This window comes from Lagenorhynchus albirostris, chromosome 14, assembly GCF_949774975.1.
Source record: "Lagenorhynchus albirostris chromosome 14, mLagAlb1.1, whole genome shotgun sequence".
Classification (NCBI taxonomy): Eukaryota; Metazoa; Chordata; class Mammalia; order Artiodactyla; family Delphinidae; genus Lagenorhynchus; species Lagenorhynchus albirostris.
In genome coordinates, this window is record NC_083108.1 from 38,056,426 (window position 1) to 38,069,822 (window position 13,397).

A 13,397-nucleotide genomic window follows, 5' to 3' on the forward strand; every position below is an offset into this window, starting at 1 on the left:
GCCATTCTAGAGGGTGTGTAGTGGCATCTCATCATGGATTTAATCTGCATTTCCCTAATGGCTAATGTTGCTGTTCCACTTTTCATGTGCTCATGGATGTTTTGTAAAGTGGATCAGTCAAGTAGGAAGACATTTTACCTGTGATTGGTCTTTTCTCTTCCATGGAGCAAAAAGTCGAGTTGTCTGGTCATTACCAACAGTAATGATAAATTCTCCTTCTGGATCCCATGTTACGTCTTGGACACCATCAAAGTGTCCCGAAATAACAATCTCTGGAGTCCACTCTCTCTGCAATGAAAGTGCTCATGACACATCAAAATAATCAAAGACCATCACTCAAAATTAATCCTGATAATGCCTTCATCCCTCAGGTCTGATATGGGAAAGACCTTAGCCCCCAAGCAAGGTGAAGAGCTAAGTAAACAAGATGGGAACTTTAAGTAATAGGAGCTGTTTTCCAGTCAAGTATCAATATATTAGAACTTAAACATTCAAGCATGCCTTGTGTCCTTCAAAGCAGTAACCTTGGGAAAGTCCCCTCTATTCATCATTTATGACTGCCTCCTAGAACACTGCCTAACCTTTTTGTGCCTCAATTAACCCTTCTGTAAAAGAGCTACCTAGATCATACGTTTGTTACAAGAATTAGATGAATCTATATTTGTACAAGGCTGGCCCATATTAGATACTATGTGAGTATTTATCTGTCAAACTAAATAGTAGAGCACTGTGTAATGTGAGTCTGTAGATTCTGTGTGCCTGACCAACTTTCTTTATTAAGTGAAAAGAGCTGCAGGTGTAGAGGACAGAGGTTAAATCAAACATAGTTAGTCCACCTCCTGAGGGAACCTGCATCAGCAACCACATAAACAAACAGTGAAATGAAATACAGAAAATGTCATATGCCTGGTCCACAGAGCATCTTTTTCAACTACTCAAGTGGTGGTAAAACTTGAACTTTAGAGGAAAATTATGTTTGTATAAATAGCTAAAAGGTCATTCAAAGCCAAGTCTGATTAATATGGTCAGCTAAGCTATATTATTTTCTGGTCAAAAACGTAAATAGGCTGGAACAAAGAAATGCTATTAATTTCTTCTGTGACATAAAAATTGATTCTAAAGTTAGCACTAATGGGAGGTTCCAAAAAGTTCTGAACAAAGTGCAGCACTTTTGACTATGGGTACAGTCCTAAAGGGCAGTGTTTGTTTTTAGTAATCACCCCTGATTGCAATAAATTTCCACTCTGGTGTGGGATGCTGACAATGGAGGAGGCTGTGCATGTGTGGGGGGAAGGGGAAAATAGGAACTCTGCATTTTCTGCTCAGTTTTTCTGTAAACCTAAAATTTCTCTAAAAAATAAAGTCTAGGGACTTCCCTGGCGGTCCAGTGGTTAAGACTTCACCTTCCAATGCAGGGAGTGCGGGTTTGATCTCCGGTCGGGGAGCTAAGATCCCACACGCCTCTCAGCCAAAAAACCAAACCATAAAACAGAAGCAATATTGTAACAAATTCAGTGAAAGACTTTAAAATCGGTCCTCATCAAAAAGCAAAAAAAAATATTTAAAATAAACAAAAGTCTATAAAAAATCACCCTAAATACTTGGTAAGTAGCTACTATAAATATGAAGTCAAGTTATAAGCAAAAGTACAGTGAAATTCTGTCCTCTGGTTTGAGTTTCTCCCTACTTAACTGATGCTTTTCTATGAAGGCCCTCTGAAGACGAGCTGAAATACAGCTCAAAGGAGCTCTGAACAAAATTAAGGGACTTCCCTGGTGGTGCAGTGGTTGAGAATCCACCTGACAATGCAGAGGACACAGGTTCGAATCCTGGTCCAGGAAGATCCCACATGCCACGCAGCAACTAAGCCCGTGCACCACAACTACTGAGCCTGCGCTCTAGAGCCCACAAGCCACAACTACTGAAGCCCGCGCTCTAGGGCCCATGCTCTGCAACAAGAGAAGCCACCACAGTGAGAAGGCCTGCACACCACAATGAAGAGTAGCCCCGCGAGCCACAACTAGAGAAAGCCCGCACGCAGCTACGAAGACCCAACACAGCCAAAAATAAAGTAAAAAAAAAAAGAACAAAATTACATTTATCCTAAAAAATATCTTATTTACAAGTGCCATAGCTAATGGTTCCCTGGTTCATTTAACGGTAAAAACAATCTTAAAGATCAACTCCAAATCAAAGATACAAGGGAAAAGTAAATCACTCCCTATACTGAGAATTCAAATCCTCCTACCTGACACAACTATTACAAAGCCCACAAAATAAAGGTTATGCAAATCCATGAATTGGTACTTAAGTACCACACACTAACCAATTGCACCACTGGGGCTCCATGAATTTTTACTTTGTAAGGGGAGCCATTAGATGCACATTCAAAATCTGCTAACTCACATTTTGCTCTATGTTCTGACTTCTTTGATTTATTTATTTAAAATATATACTACCCAGTATGTACCAGGCCCTACTTCTCATACTATACCAATATTAATTCATTTTAGTATCATAAAAATCCTCTGAGTAGGTGCTATTACTGTCCATATTTTACTGATGAGGAACCTGAGACAAAAGTTCAGTAATGACCTCAAAAACACAGCTAGTAAGTGCTAGGGCCAAGATCCGTGTGCTCCTACCCACTTTTTCTGCTATCTCATTTCCCCAAACCCAAAAATGCAGATCAGAAGCAAATTAGAAAGAAGAGATTGGAATAATGCTGAGAGGCAGCTAAATGATTAGAGGAAGACTACCCCTCTCTGAGAAGAGACTAAAAACTATAAGATCTAGAAGAGCCCAATATTTGGAGGACTATTTAGAGTTACACATATCAAGAGCCCCTGAGAGAATTAATATATTCTGTCATAAAATAACAGGTGCTTCTAATGCCCTTGTGTCAGTCATTCATTCAATAATTATCAATGGAGTACCTAGCTATCCAACAGGAAAATATCAAATTATGTTATTTTTAAGAAGACAAAGAGGGACTTCCCTGGTGGCGCAGTGGTTAAGAATCTACCTGCCAATGCAGGGGACATGGGTTCGAGCCCTGGTCCGGGAAGATCCCACATGCCACGGAGCAACTAAGCACGTGCACCACAACTACTGAGCCTGCGCTCTAGAGCCCGTGAGCCACAACTACTGAGCCCGCGAGCCACAACTACTGAAGCCTGCGTGCCTAGAGCCCGTGCTCCACAACAAGAGCAGCCACCGCATTGAGAAGCCCGTGCACCACAACGAAGAGTAGCCCCCACTCGCAGCAACTAGAGAAAGCCTGTGCACAGCAACGAAGACCCAACACAACCAAAAATAAATTAATTAATTAAAAAAGAAAAAAGAAAATTAATTTTAAAAAAGACGAAGAAATTATACATTTTAGGAGAAACTCCTACCACAAAATGTATATAGCTTTAATGGAGAGCTTAAAATTTATACAGCTTAAACTTCCCTTATGTAAGTTTACCTATCTGCAAATTTCAGTATCTCAACAATGCTGGACAACTGAATTTTATTCTTAGAAAAGCACGAGTTTCTTAACTAATATAACTACAGAATAAATTTACATAAAGAAGTGATGTCACCTGAACTTAAATGCCTCTACTATGTTTCTGTAGAGTGTTATACGTAAAACAACATTGTTTTCCTAGGTTTCACATAGGATTCACTCTATCTAATCAGAAATGATTTAAAAGCACTTTTCTTACTGGGTTAGTGGCATTCTGTTTCCAAAGGTGCAGTGCCCCGTGGAAAGCATGAGCAATGATCATGGAGCCATCTTCACTGAACTGGCAATCATAAAATCCCAGGGTATTGCCACCTACTTCTCCTACTCGAACCTATTCAACAATAGACGAAAAACAATTCAGAACCAATTTCTCACAACAGAAATCACTCATTCCAGAGATTATGTTCTCACTTATTTAATGTACACAAAGAGCAAATATTTGCAGCTCTAGGAATACAGACTTGGGATTTATTGTCTAATAAACCCAGTTTTCTGTTCCTTAAGTATTCACATTTTACCTGTTCTAGCCAAACACCTGACTCTTCATCTGGAGCCCAAAGAATCATGGTTTTATCCATTGAGGCAGACAACAATCTCACTGGCTGTTGCAGAACACCATCTAAAGAAAAAAAAAAAAAAAAACCTAATGCCTTTAGGTGATCAACAAGCATCCTGTTTGTAGATTACCAGAAAAACACAACATGGGTACTATAAGAACACTCACTGTTGCACTGCAATAGCAAAACATTGGAAACAACACAAAAGTCTATCAGTAGAAGACCAGATAAACAAGTTGTGGTAATATTTAGACAATGAAATGTTATACTGCAATAAAAATAAGTAAATTAGAGTTACATGAATCCAAACCATGTTAAGCTAAAAAGACAGGTTGTACGAGGACAAAGGCATATTGATATCAAGTTTTAATAGCTGTAAAACAATACATAAATGTGCAGTAAAAGTATAAAAATATGCATGGGAATAATATACACTGAATTCAGCCTCAAGGGAAGGATGAAGGGGAAAAGGTTCAGGAAAAACTATACAGGGATTCCCCAGTTTCTATAATATCTAATTTATCTTTTTTTAACTGCAGCAAATATAGCATAATATAATAAACGCTGGATGGTGTTACCTGAGCATTAATTATTGCTATTCTCTATTGTTGTCTTGGGGAAGGCGCTGGGGGAAGAACATGAGGCTGCTGCCGTGCACACCTCTACACCCCAGCATCAGTCGTCACTCCATAAACAGAAGTTAAGGGCAAAAGAAAGAGTGGGAAGTCTTTACTTTTTCATAAATGATGTATCTTGGTATTACCAACTTTATATTTCCAAGGGTAAAGGTTCCAGTGAAGCTGGCTTGAAAGTTAACTTCTCTTAAATCCCATAAGGACTAGGTAAAAACTTTAAAGAAAAAAAGTTAAAAGGCATATGGCAGTTATGGCATCATGGCAGGAAGCATACTTTTCCCTCTTAGAAATACAATTTTCAACAGAACTGAGTGTCTAGCAGAAGAGGGCTGCAGTATTACACTTTGCCAATTTGAAACTGTCTTATAGTTGATATTTCTAATTACACTCAAAAAATATCCTCTACTTCATTTGTTCAGCTTAAAATTCTGTAAGTGAGATTGTACTGAAATGACAGCTTTGTGTATGTTTTTCTTCCTACCTTTGTAAAATGAAGGCTGCCAATGAACTGCATTTACCCAGTTTTCATGACCAGCCAGCACAGTCTCCAGAGTAACTGCAAATGCTATTTTAATACCTGCAACAACAAAAAAAGGATTCTTTCCACAAAGCTTTTCTAAAAACAACATTTTCAAAACCAGCTCGGTTGTACAATTACATCCAAAGAAAAAAAATCAGAACAGAACATGATTTATTTTCAACAAAAAGCATTCATTCTAAATTTCATTAACTCTACCCACTGTTCATAACTACAGGAGAAAAAAGTTCTAAAGATATATAAATTTTTTTTACATTTTCACTACCTAGTCACAATAAAAATTAAGGAATATGTTCTATTTTAAATTTTCAGGGATACTCTTACACTGCAATTAAAAAACAAAAACAGGGAATTCCCTGGCGGTCCAGTCAGTGGGACTCCACACTTTCACTGCCAAGGGCCCGGGTTCAGTTCCTGGTCGGGGAGCTAAGATCCTGCAAGCCACACAGTGCGGCCAAAAAAACAAAAAAGACTCAAAATAGCAAAAACAGACATGCCAGCCTCCTTGCTATCCTCACTCATTTTGTGTAATAGTCTAAAGTACCATTTAAAAAAAAACCCTAAGATAAATGCAGAAATAAAGTCAAATCAGTACTGTGACCTTTCAAACAAAATAATTAATGAAAATATCACAAAAATGTTCATATTTGGAAATAGCTACTCACAATATGCTGGTTATAGTATTTCTTGGTTCTCTCCAGAAATCTGTTACCAAATCTCAACTCCAATGGGCTTTACAACCAAGAAGAGTAATGACAAACAAGAATATTCCTGGATGAAATGTTTACTGAGGACTTATTTTATAATTTAGATACACATCCAAAAATATCTCCTTCAAATACAACATCCCAACAGGATCTACCATGGAGGATTATTGTTCTGATGCCAGATAGTAAGAAAATCAGAATTATATATACTACTCAAATATAGGGGTTTAGTTGTCTCTGATGAATATCCTCCAAAAAAGGTATGAATAATTCACATTAACCCTTTAGATCTTCCTATGCTAAAACTGCAAATTAAGTAATATTTTACAAACTAATTTATTGAGAAAATAACATTATTTTCAGCAATTTAAAAAAATCTTACTAACATGGTTCAGAAAGAAAATAAGTTTCATATATGAAAAACGAGTTACCCTCACATAAAAATAAAAAAGGAAAAATGCATATATCAGTTTCAGCTAGAGATCTGATACTTCTGAAAACATAACCTTCGGGCTTCCCTGGTGGCGCAGTGGTTGAGAGTCCGCCTGCCAATGCAGGGGACACGGATTCGTGCCCTGGTCCGGGAAGATCTCACATGCCGCGGAGCGGCTGGGCCCGTTGAGCCATGGCCGCTGAGCCTGCGCGTCCGGAGCCTGTGCTCCGCAACGGGAAAGGCCACAACAGAGGCCTGCGTACCACAAAACAAACAAACAAACAAAAAAAAAACACCTAACCTTCACATATGTGTGTAGTGAAACATAAGTAAATCAGCTAGGAAACCTGAGTATTGTAAATCAAATATTTTCATTATTACTCACTTTCACTTTCTATAGTAAAAGTATTTTCTTTCAGTCTTATATTATCATCTTCCTGAGTTTCTAAAAATGTCGATTTTATATACAGCCTCCATATGCGTATCAGGCAATCTTGTGAACAGCTTGCTAGGAAAAGATCTCTACCTAATTAAAAAAACAAATTTTATTACTTTTAAAACATTCTATTCTTAAATTTAAGTATAAGAGTTTTTCTTCTACAATATACACATTTCTAGATTTCCTGAAAAAATTAGACTTTGCTTCCTCATCCTTCATTCATTTGACCTATATTCATTTTCAATAACACTGACAAATATAGACAATGCTAATAAATGGTTATAATATGTGGTATTCCTATACAATCTATTAATTTCTAAAAAGAACTTCTCAAGAATGTCTGCATGTGTAACAACTAGTGTCCTCTTATAAACATCAACTTGTTTCATCCTCTACCAACCCAACTAATAGTTAATACAAGGGATAAGTATCCTCTTTTCTAATCGGGCCAATAGGAAAATGTTACATACAAAGAAAATTTTTAATTAAAACATACACGGGGGACTTCCCTGGTGGTGCAGTGGTTAAGACTCCACACTCCCAATGCAGGGGGCCCAGGTTCAATCCCTTCTCAGGGAACTAGATCCCACATGCATGCTGCAACTAAGGAGCCGACAAGCCACAACTAAGGAGCCCGCCTGCTGCAACTAAGACCCGGCACCCCCAAATAAATAAATAAAAAAGAGGCTGCTTTGAAATTACACATACTTGTCCCCATTATATGTACTTTAGCAAAATTTCATACTGACCAAAGGCTGCCCATTCCACGCCTCTTATCCAATCCTCATGTCCAGATAGAAAAAGCACTTTCTGAAACTAGTAAGATAACAAAAATCATAGGACTTGATGTAAGAATTTAATATTTTCATGTATATCAGTGACTTAATTTGGTCCCAGCCAGTCTGACTGCATTGCTTTTTTTTTTTACTGGGAACACTATCTGATCAGACATCAGATAGAGCTCTCATTTGGGAATGAAAAATCTCACAATCATCCAAATTTAACTGAGCAATCCTGAGCAGATAATATCTGTAGTTCTCAAATACACTAAACATTCCCAAGGTAAAATGACATATGCTGTGGACACAATATAGAAAAAAGCTGGGTGGTTGAACATTCACAGTCATTTTTAACTTTCTTATAAAATGCAAAGAAACAAATACCTCTGTTATTAACTAAACGAGCCTAGAGTTAACCAACCCTCTTTCTGAAACTTCCCTCTAGTTTAACCACTCAAAGAATAGGTAAAGCTCAGAAGGACAAATAACCTTCTCTTCTTCCCCACCTAACGACCTGTTTCCCCCAATGACTCTGGACCTGGTAGCCAAAGCAGCAGCAGTATACCTGGTGTTCAAAGACTGCAAAACTGTTTAATGGAAGACTGCCAAAAAAGATTCTCCTATTGGATTATTTAGATTGGAACATCCCCAAAATCCTATAATCTAGAAATAATCTGTATTAAGATATGTAATTAAGCAGAACATAATTCTAGCCTCTTAAGAAACATCATTAATTACCTGATCATTCTGTTGAACAAATAAGTGAATTTTGCAGTCATCATCGCCACATGCTAATATTGGTACTGGTGGGGGGAAAAGAGGCATTGCTGTAAGTATTCCATCGTATGTTATGACCATCACCTATGCTGGATTCTAAGCTCTAGGTAAAGAATCCTGACTCCTGCTTCCCACACCACTGAACAAATAAATTGAAAGTGCTCAATAAACATCTTTAGGAATAAAATGAATATTCTAAAATGTTCCATTAAATGGTCACTTGGCAAAGAATGACTATTAACTGAGAATCCTTTCCTTTATTCTGTGTTATTTACAATAGAAGGAGCAGTAAAAAGAGAAGCTCGAGAGCAAGCTGGGAGCGTTTAACTATGTCAGCCAGAAGACTAACAGGAAACGTTGTTAGCCCAAGTGAATAATAAAATTTCCGGGAGAGCTACTATGAGCCCAGCATCAGGGCTACTGTACAAAGATTTAAGGGTATGTTTGTTACTTTGAGGACCCTACATTTTGAGAATTTGATAGTAAAACAAAATCCATGAAGTAATTAAAGAACAAAATAAAAGAGCATATAATTAACTATGTGGATAAAAAGTTATGAAAGGTGTGACTGTAAAATTAGTTTTCTTTAAATCAACATAAAAAAAAAAAAAAGCCAAAAACTCAGTCACTTGGCCTCAACATAGATGCAAAGAAATCAAATTCTATGTAATGAAACCAGAATGTGCGTAGTTCCTCCTCCTGGGGAGCCCTCGCACAAAGTGGAACGTCACGTGAGACCACAGAGTCACAGCTCCTGCTGCAAAGGGCAAAAGAGCCTGGAGGCTTCCAGGCCTGGCCTCTCCCCACCAGGTCTGTCCTCCAGGTAACTGAGGAGGCACAAGACTGTCTGACTTGCATTGGCCATCATCTTTGTGGAGGATAATCAAAGATAGGTACAGACGGGTTTCACAGCAAAAGGGGAATTTTTTCTTTGGAGATTTTAAGTGGTCTTAGGCAAACTGTCATTACGCAGGGTGCTGTCATTACGTAGGGTGCTGTCATTATGCAGGTGCAGGGGCTGTCACCTTGACAGAAATACTCATATGATCCATGTTCAGTACTTTTCTCAACTTATCCCAGACCTTCACCTTCTACAGAGCTAGGTAATTTTCCCAAATTACATCTATATACATCGACAGTATATTTGATAAATAGCAGTACCAATCTTGAGTACATATTGAGTCACTTAAATTTTTAACTGCTACTGAAGTTTCTAATAGCCACCCCACTTAACCCCCTTTGACCTTATGTTTTATACACAGGTCATCTGAATACTGAGAACAAAAGTATGTTATCCATGTCTCAACTTGTTTCCTGAAAACATTTAGACACAAAATTTAGATCCAGTATGTTTTTTAGGTTCTGGTTGTATGGGGATATAAAAATACATTCCTCTTTCAATATACACTTAGCAGGATACTCACCATCAGTATTAGGCAAAAAAGACAAGCAGAGAGCCAGAGTGAATCCATTTCCAAAGTCCATGGTCTGAAGGCATGTCACTAAGAAATAATAAAACACATCACGAACAACTAACTCTGAGTGTATCCAACCTTAGAGGTTGGGTAGCATCATCAGATGTCAGCAGGGAGATGACAGAAGTCAGTCCTGAGCCCCCAGGGATGATGGGAATTTAAATGGCCAATTTCTAACAAGGTTACAGAGAACAAAAAGACATATGAAAAGACTTTGAAGGAATTTACATTATCAAACAGTTTGGTAAAGAGGAATTATGGAAAAGTGCAAAAGAAACAAACATGTAGATTAGAATTCTAATATTTTTAAAACAGCTTGAAAGACTGAAAAATTACATGAATGGTCTTCTAAATTGTCCTTCATATGATAATTAAATTACTTAATTTCATTTGTTTGGATCACAATGTCTCTAAACTTACCTTCAGAACCCTGTTTAGACCAGACTCGAATAGTAGAATCAGAAGCTGCAGACACTATCAGTGTATGTAATGCAACATCCGATGCCCTCCTCTGGTAAACAGCATGCACTGCATAAACAGGTCCTTCATGACCGTGGAGGTGGACTGCTTTTAAAAGCTGAATCACAAAGAATAACAAAAGCATTATGATAAAAAAGGAATTATCAGTTTCACCTGTATTTAACTAGAGTCAGAGGATTAAAGGTACTGTTAAAATGCCTGATCCAGAAGTAAGTCCTCTCAACTGAGAAGAATGTAAACGTTTGAGAATCCTGCCTGATCATATTAACTACACACAAAATGTGCACACCCTTTGACACAGCAATCGCACATCTGAGAATCTACTCTGAGAGAGCAGTACTAGTTTAACAAGTAATAAAAGACAAATGCAGAAGGACATTCGTCACACACCCTTTAGGAAAACTTCAATCAACCTGTAAGTATTAATAGGAAACTGATTAAATAATTGTAGACATATTCTAAGCCAACAAAAAGGATAATGCATGCTTATTACCATGGAAAGACATGCATGACTTTGACATTTTTGAAGAATATAGGCCAGCTTTGTGGACTGTCCCTCCTCTCGGATTAGTCTGATATTTCCTCATGAACAGACTCAGGGTGTACATTTTGACGTCACCACTACATAACTGCATCACATCAGGAGGCACACAATGTCAGTTTGTCTCACTTTTAGTAAAATTAACCCTGATATTTTAGTAGAGGTAGTATCTGCCATGCTTTTTCACTGTGAAATTAATTTTTTTTTTGGTGGTAATATGTGAGATTATACTTTGGGACTGAGTAAATACTCTATTTTCCATCAAACTTTTACCAAGTATGTTTAGCATCCACTCATAATACTTACCTGTATCAATCAGAGTTACAAAATGGAAAAATGACAAATAGAACTGGGAAATCCCATCTGTTTATCAAGTCTTCTAGCTTGCCATGCAAGATTATTCCCTGCAGCATCATTTCTATTTTGGATCTACTTTTTTAGAGTTCCAAATATGTGAGATTCTACCACTTCCTTTGAGAGGTACCTTTTGTAAACTGTTGTCTGCTGAAACAGAGGAGGCTCTTAAATGTCTCCTCAATTATTTTCCCAATTAGTTAAGCAGAACTCTGCCACTCAAGAAGGTAATTGATAGTTACATATAAGGGGGTCTGTACACTAACTTCCTGTAATTAACCTTTGGCTTCTCTGAAAAAACACTTTTTAAAACTCAAGTACAATAAAGTCACTTTCATGTATAATTATACACACATAACCAGAGATCTGGAACAATGTTCATTAGAATGTTAACTGTTGAAATTTTGTATCTTTTTCCTTCTTCCTATTTTTCTGTATTTAAACTTTACATGAGTCTGTAACATTAAATCTATGGAAAAACTCACTTCACATCCTTTTTTTTCTATTTTATTTATTTTTTTAAACACATTTAAACACATTTATTTTTTTAACACAATGTTGCATTGTGTTAATTTATGGTGTAGTTATAAATATATATATACACACACACGTATTCTTTTTCATTATGGTTTATTACAGGATATTGACTATAGTTCCCTGCGCTATGCAGTAGGACGTTGTTGTTTATCTATTTTATATATAGTAGTTTGTATCTGCTAATCCCAAACTCCTAATTTATCCCCACTCCCACCCCCTTTCCCCTTTAGTAACCATAAGTTTGTTTTCTATGCCACTTCACATCTTTTAAGCAAGGTTGTATTTCAACCATTAGACACTCTTAAAAGCTCAAACAAAACAAATCTCTCAAGTTCACCAGCTTTTAAAAAAACGATGCTCACTGTTCGGAGACTCAAATCTCTCATTATACCAGCTTAGAATTATTTCCTTTTATCAGAAGTCAAGATGTAGTGAACACCTGTGTGCATGGAAATGCATACCAGAAGGAAGCTTTAAGCCTCTAAGGTTATAATATGTGACTTCTTCCCCCAAATCCTCTTATTCCCTTCATCCCTCTTTTATGCCTTTCATCCTCCTCCCTGTTTGGCCTCACATTCTACTTTCCCGTCCGTCTCTAAGTTCGCTGTCTGCCATCAGATACTCAGCCTGCAATCCTCTCTACTGACAGAAGCGTAGGGCAGCACTGAGGAAAGAGTCTTGCAAATCTCAACTCAAGGTCTCAAAAATGAGTGCTCAAATGGCTCTCTCTGGATTCCTCTGCCAAGGTAAATCCAAACAGGAGCTGCTTTGCTACACAACCATTAGAACTCTCATTCAAGTCTAAGTGACCCCACAATCCCCTCCTCCACACCTGCCCCCTGTCTCTGGCTGGCAATACAAGTAACATGTTAACAACTGAATTCCACATCTTCCCTCTAACTTGCCTATTTTGCTTTGTAGAAGTATCTTTCTTCCAGAGCCCTGAGCCAGAATCCCACTCTTTTTGATTTCTCACTCCTCTACCCAATAGCTCCCTACTCCTTTGACAACTATCTAGTCAATTGCCAAAATCATTTTCCTTCAAAAATGTATCCCATAGCTCTTCCTTCATATTTTTTTCCTATCCTAATTTGGCACACTCCTGTCATTCATCTTCTTCGGTATTCATACTCCACTGGTTAGAAATCCTCAATGACTTCCAAATGCCTGCCAATAAAAAACAAACTCTTGAAGCAAGTATTCAAATTCTCACGAGATCTTCTCCTTTTCTACTTCTCTAATATTACAGCCCGTAAGTGTTATCTAGAAACATTTCCAAAACTATGTTCCTCAAAGTTACAAGAGATACTAAAAGATCTGAAGAAAAAAAAAAATCAGACTTGAAGTAAGTTTAGGAAATATTAGTTAAACAAAGATAAGCAGGTTTTTCCATATCAGAACTTTTCAGAGTCTTCACTATGCTCACAGGCATTGTGATTCTCTAAGAGAAGTATATGATATGCATTGTTTCCCAAACTTGACTGGCCACAATCAATAACTAAGAGATGAATAATTCTCTGAACAAGCTCTGGAAAGCCCTGCCCTTAAAACATCTTAGGCTTTGGTTAACACTGGATACTTCTGAGCAAATGGTCTCCTTTCTTACCTGCACTTTGATTCATATATTTTCCCTA

At 37.5% G+C, this 13,397-nt stretch overlaps 1 protein-coding gene across 1 annotated transcript in view; it reads right to left on the reverse strand.

The window, feature by feature from the left end:
• The window catches only part of ELP2 (elongator acetyltransferase complex subunit 2), a 43,290-nt gene that overhangs the window by 22,403 nt on the left and 7,490 nt on the right, over positions 1-13,397 (reverse strand). Inside the window, exons 4-12 of the mRNA XM_060170199.1 lie at positions 10,272-10,428; positions 9,801-9,878; positions 8,338-8,402; positions 7,570-7,636; positions 6,767-6,907; positions 5,185-5,280; positions 4,030-4,130; positions 3,711-3,842; positions 139-288 (exon numbers count right to left, since the gene is read on the reverse strand). Of these exons, the coding sequence (XP_060026182.1) occupies positions 139-288; positions 3,711-3,842; positions 4,030-4,130; positions 5,185-5,280; positions 6,767-6,907; positions 7,570-7,636; positions 8,338-8,402; positions 9,801-9,878; positions 10,272-10,428 (987 nt within the window). The remainder of the gene's footprint in view (positions 1-138; positions 289-3,710; positions 3,843-4,029; positions 4,131-5,184; positions 5,281-6,766; positions 6,908-7,569; positions 7,637-8,337; positions 8,403-9,800; positions 9,879-10,271; positions 10,429-13,397) is intronic.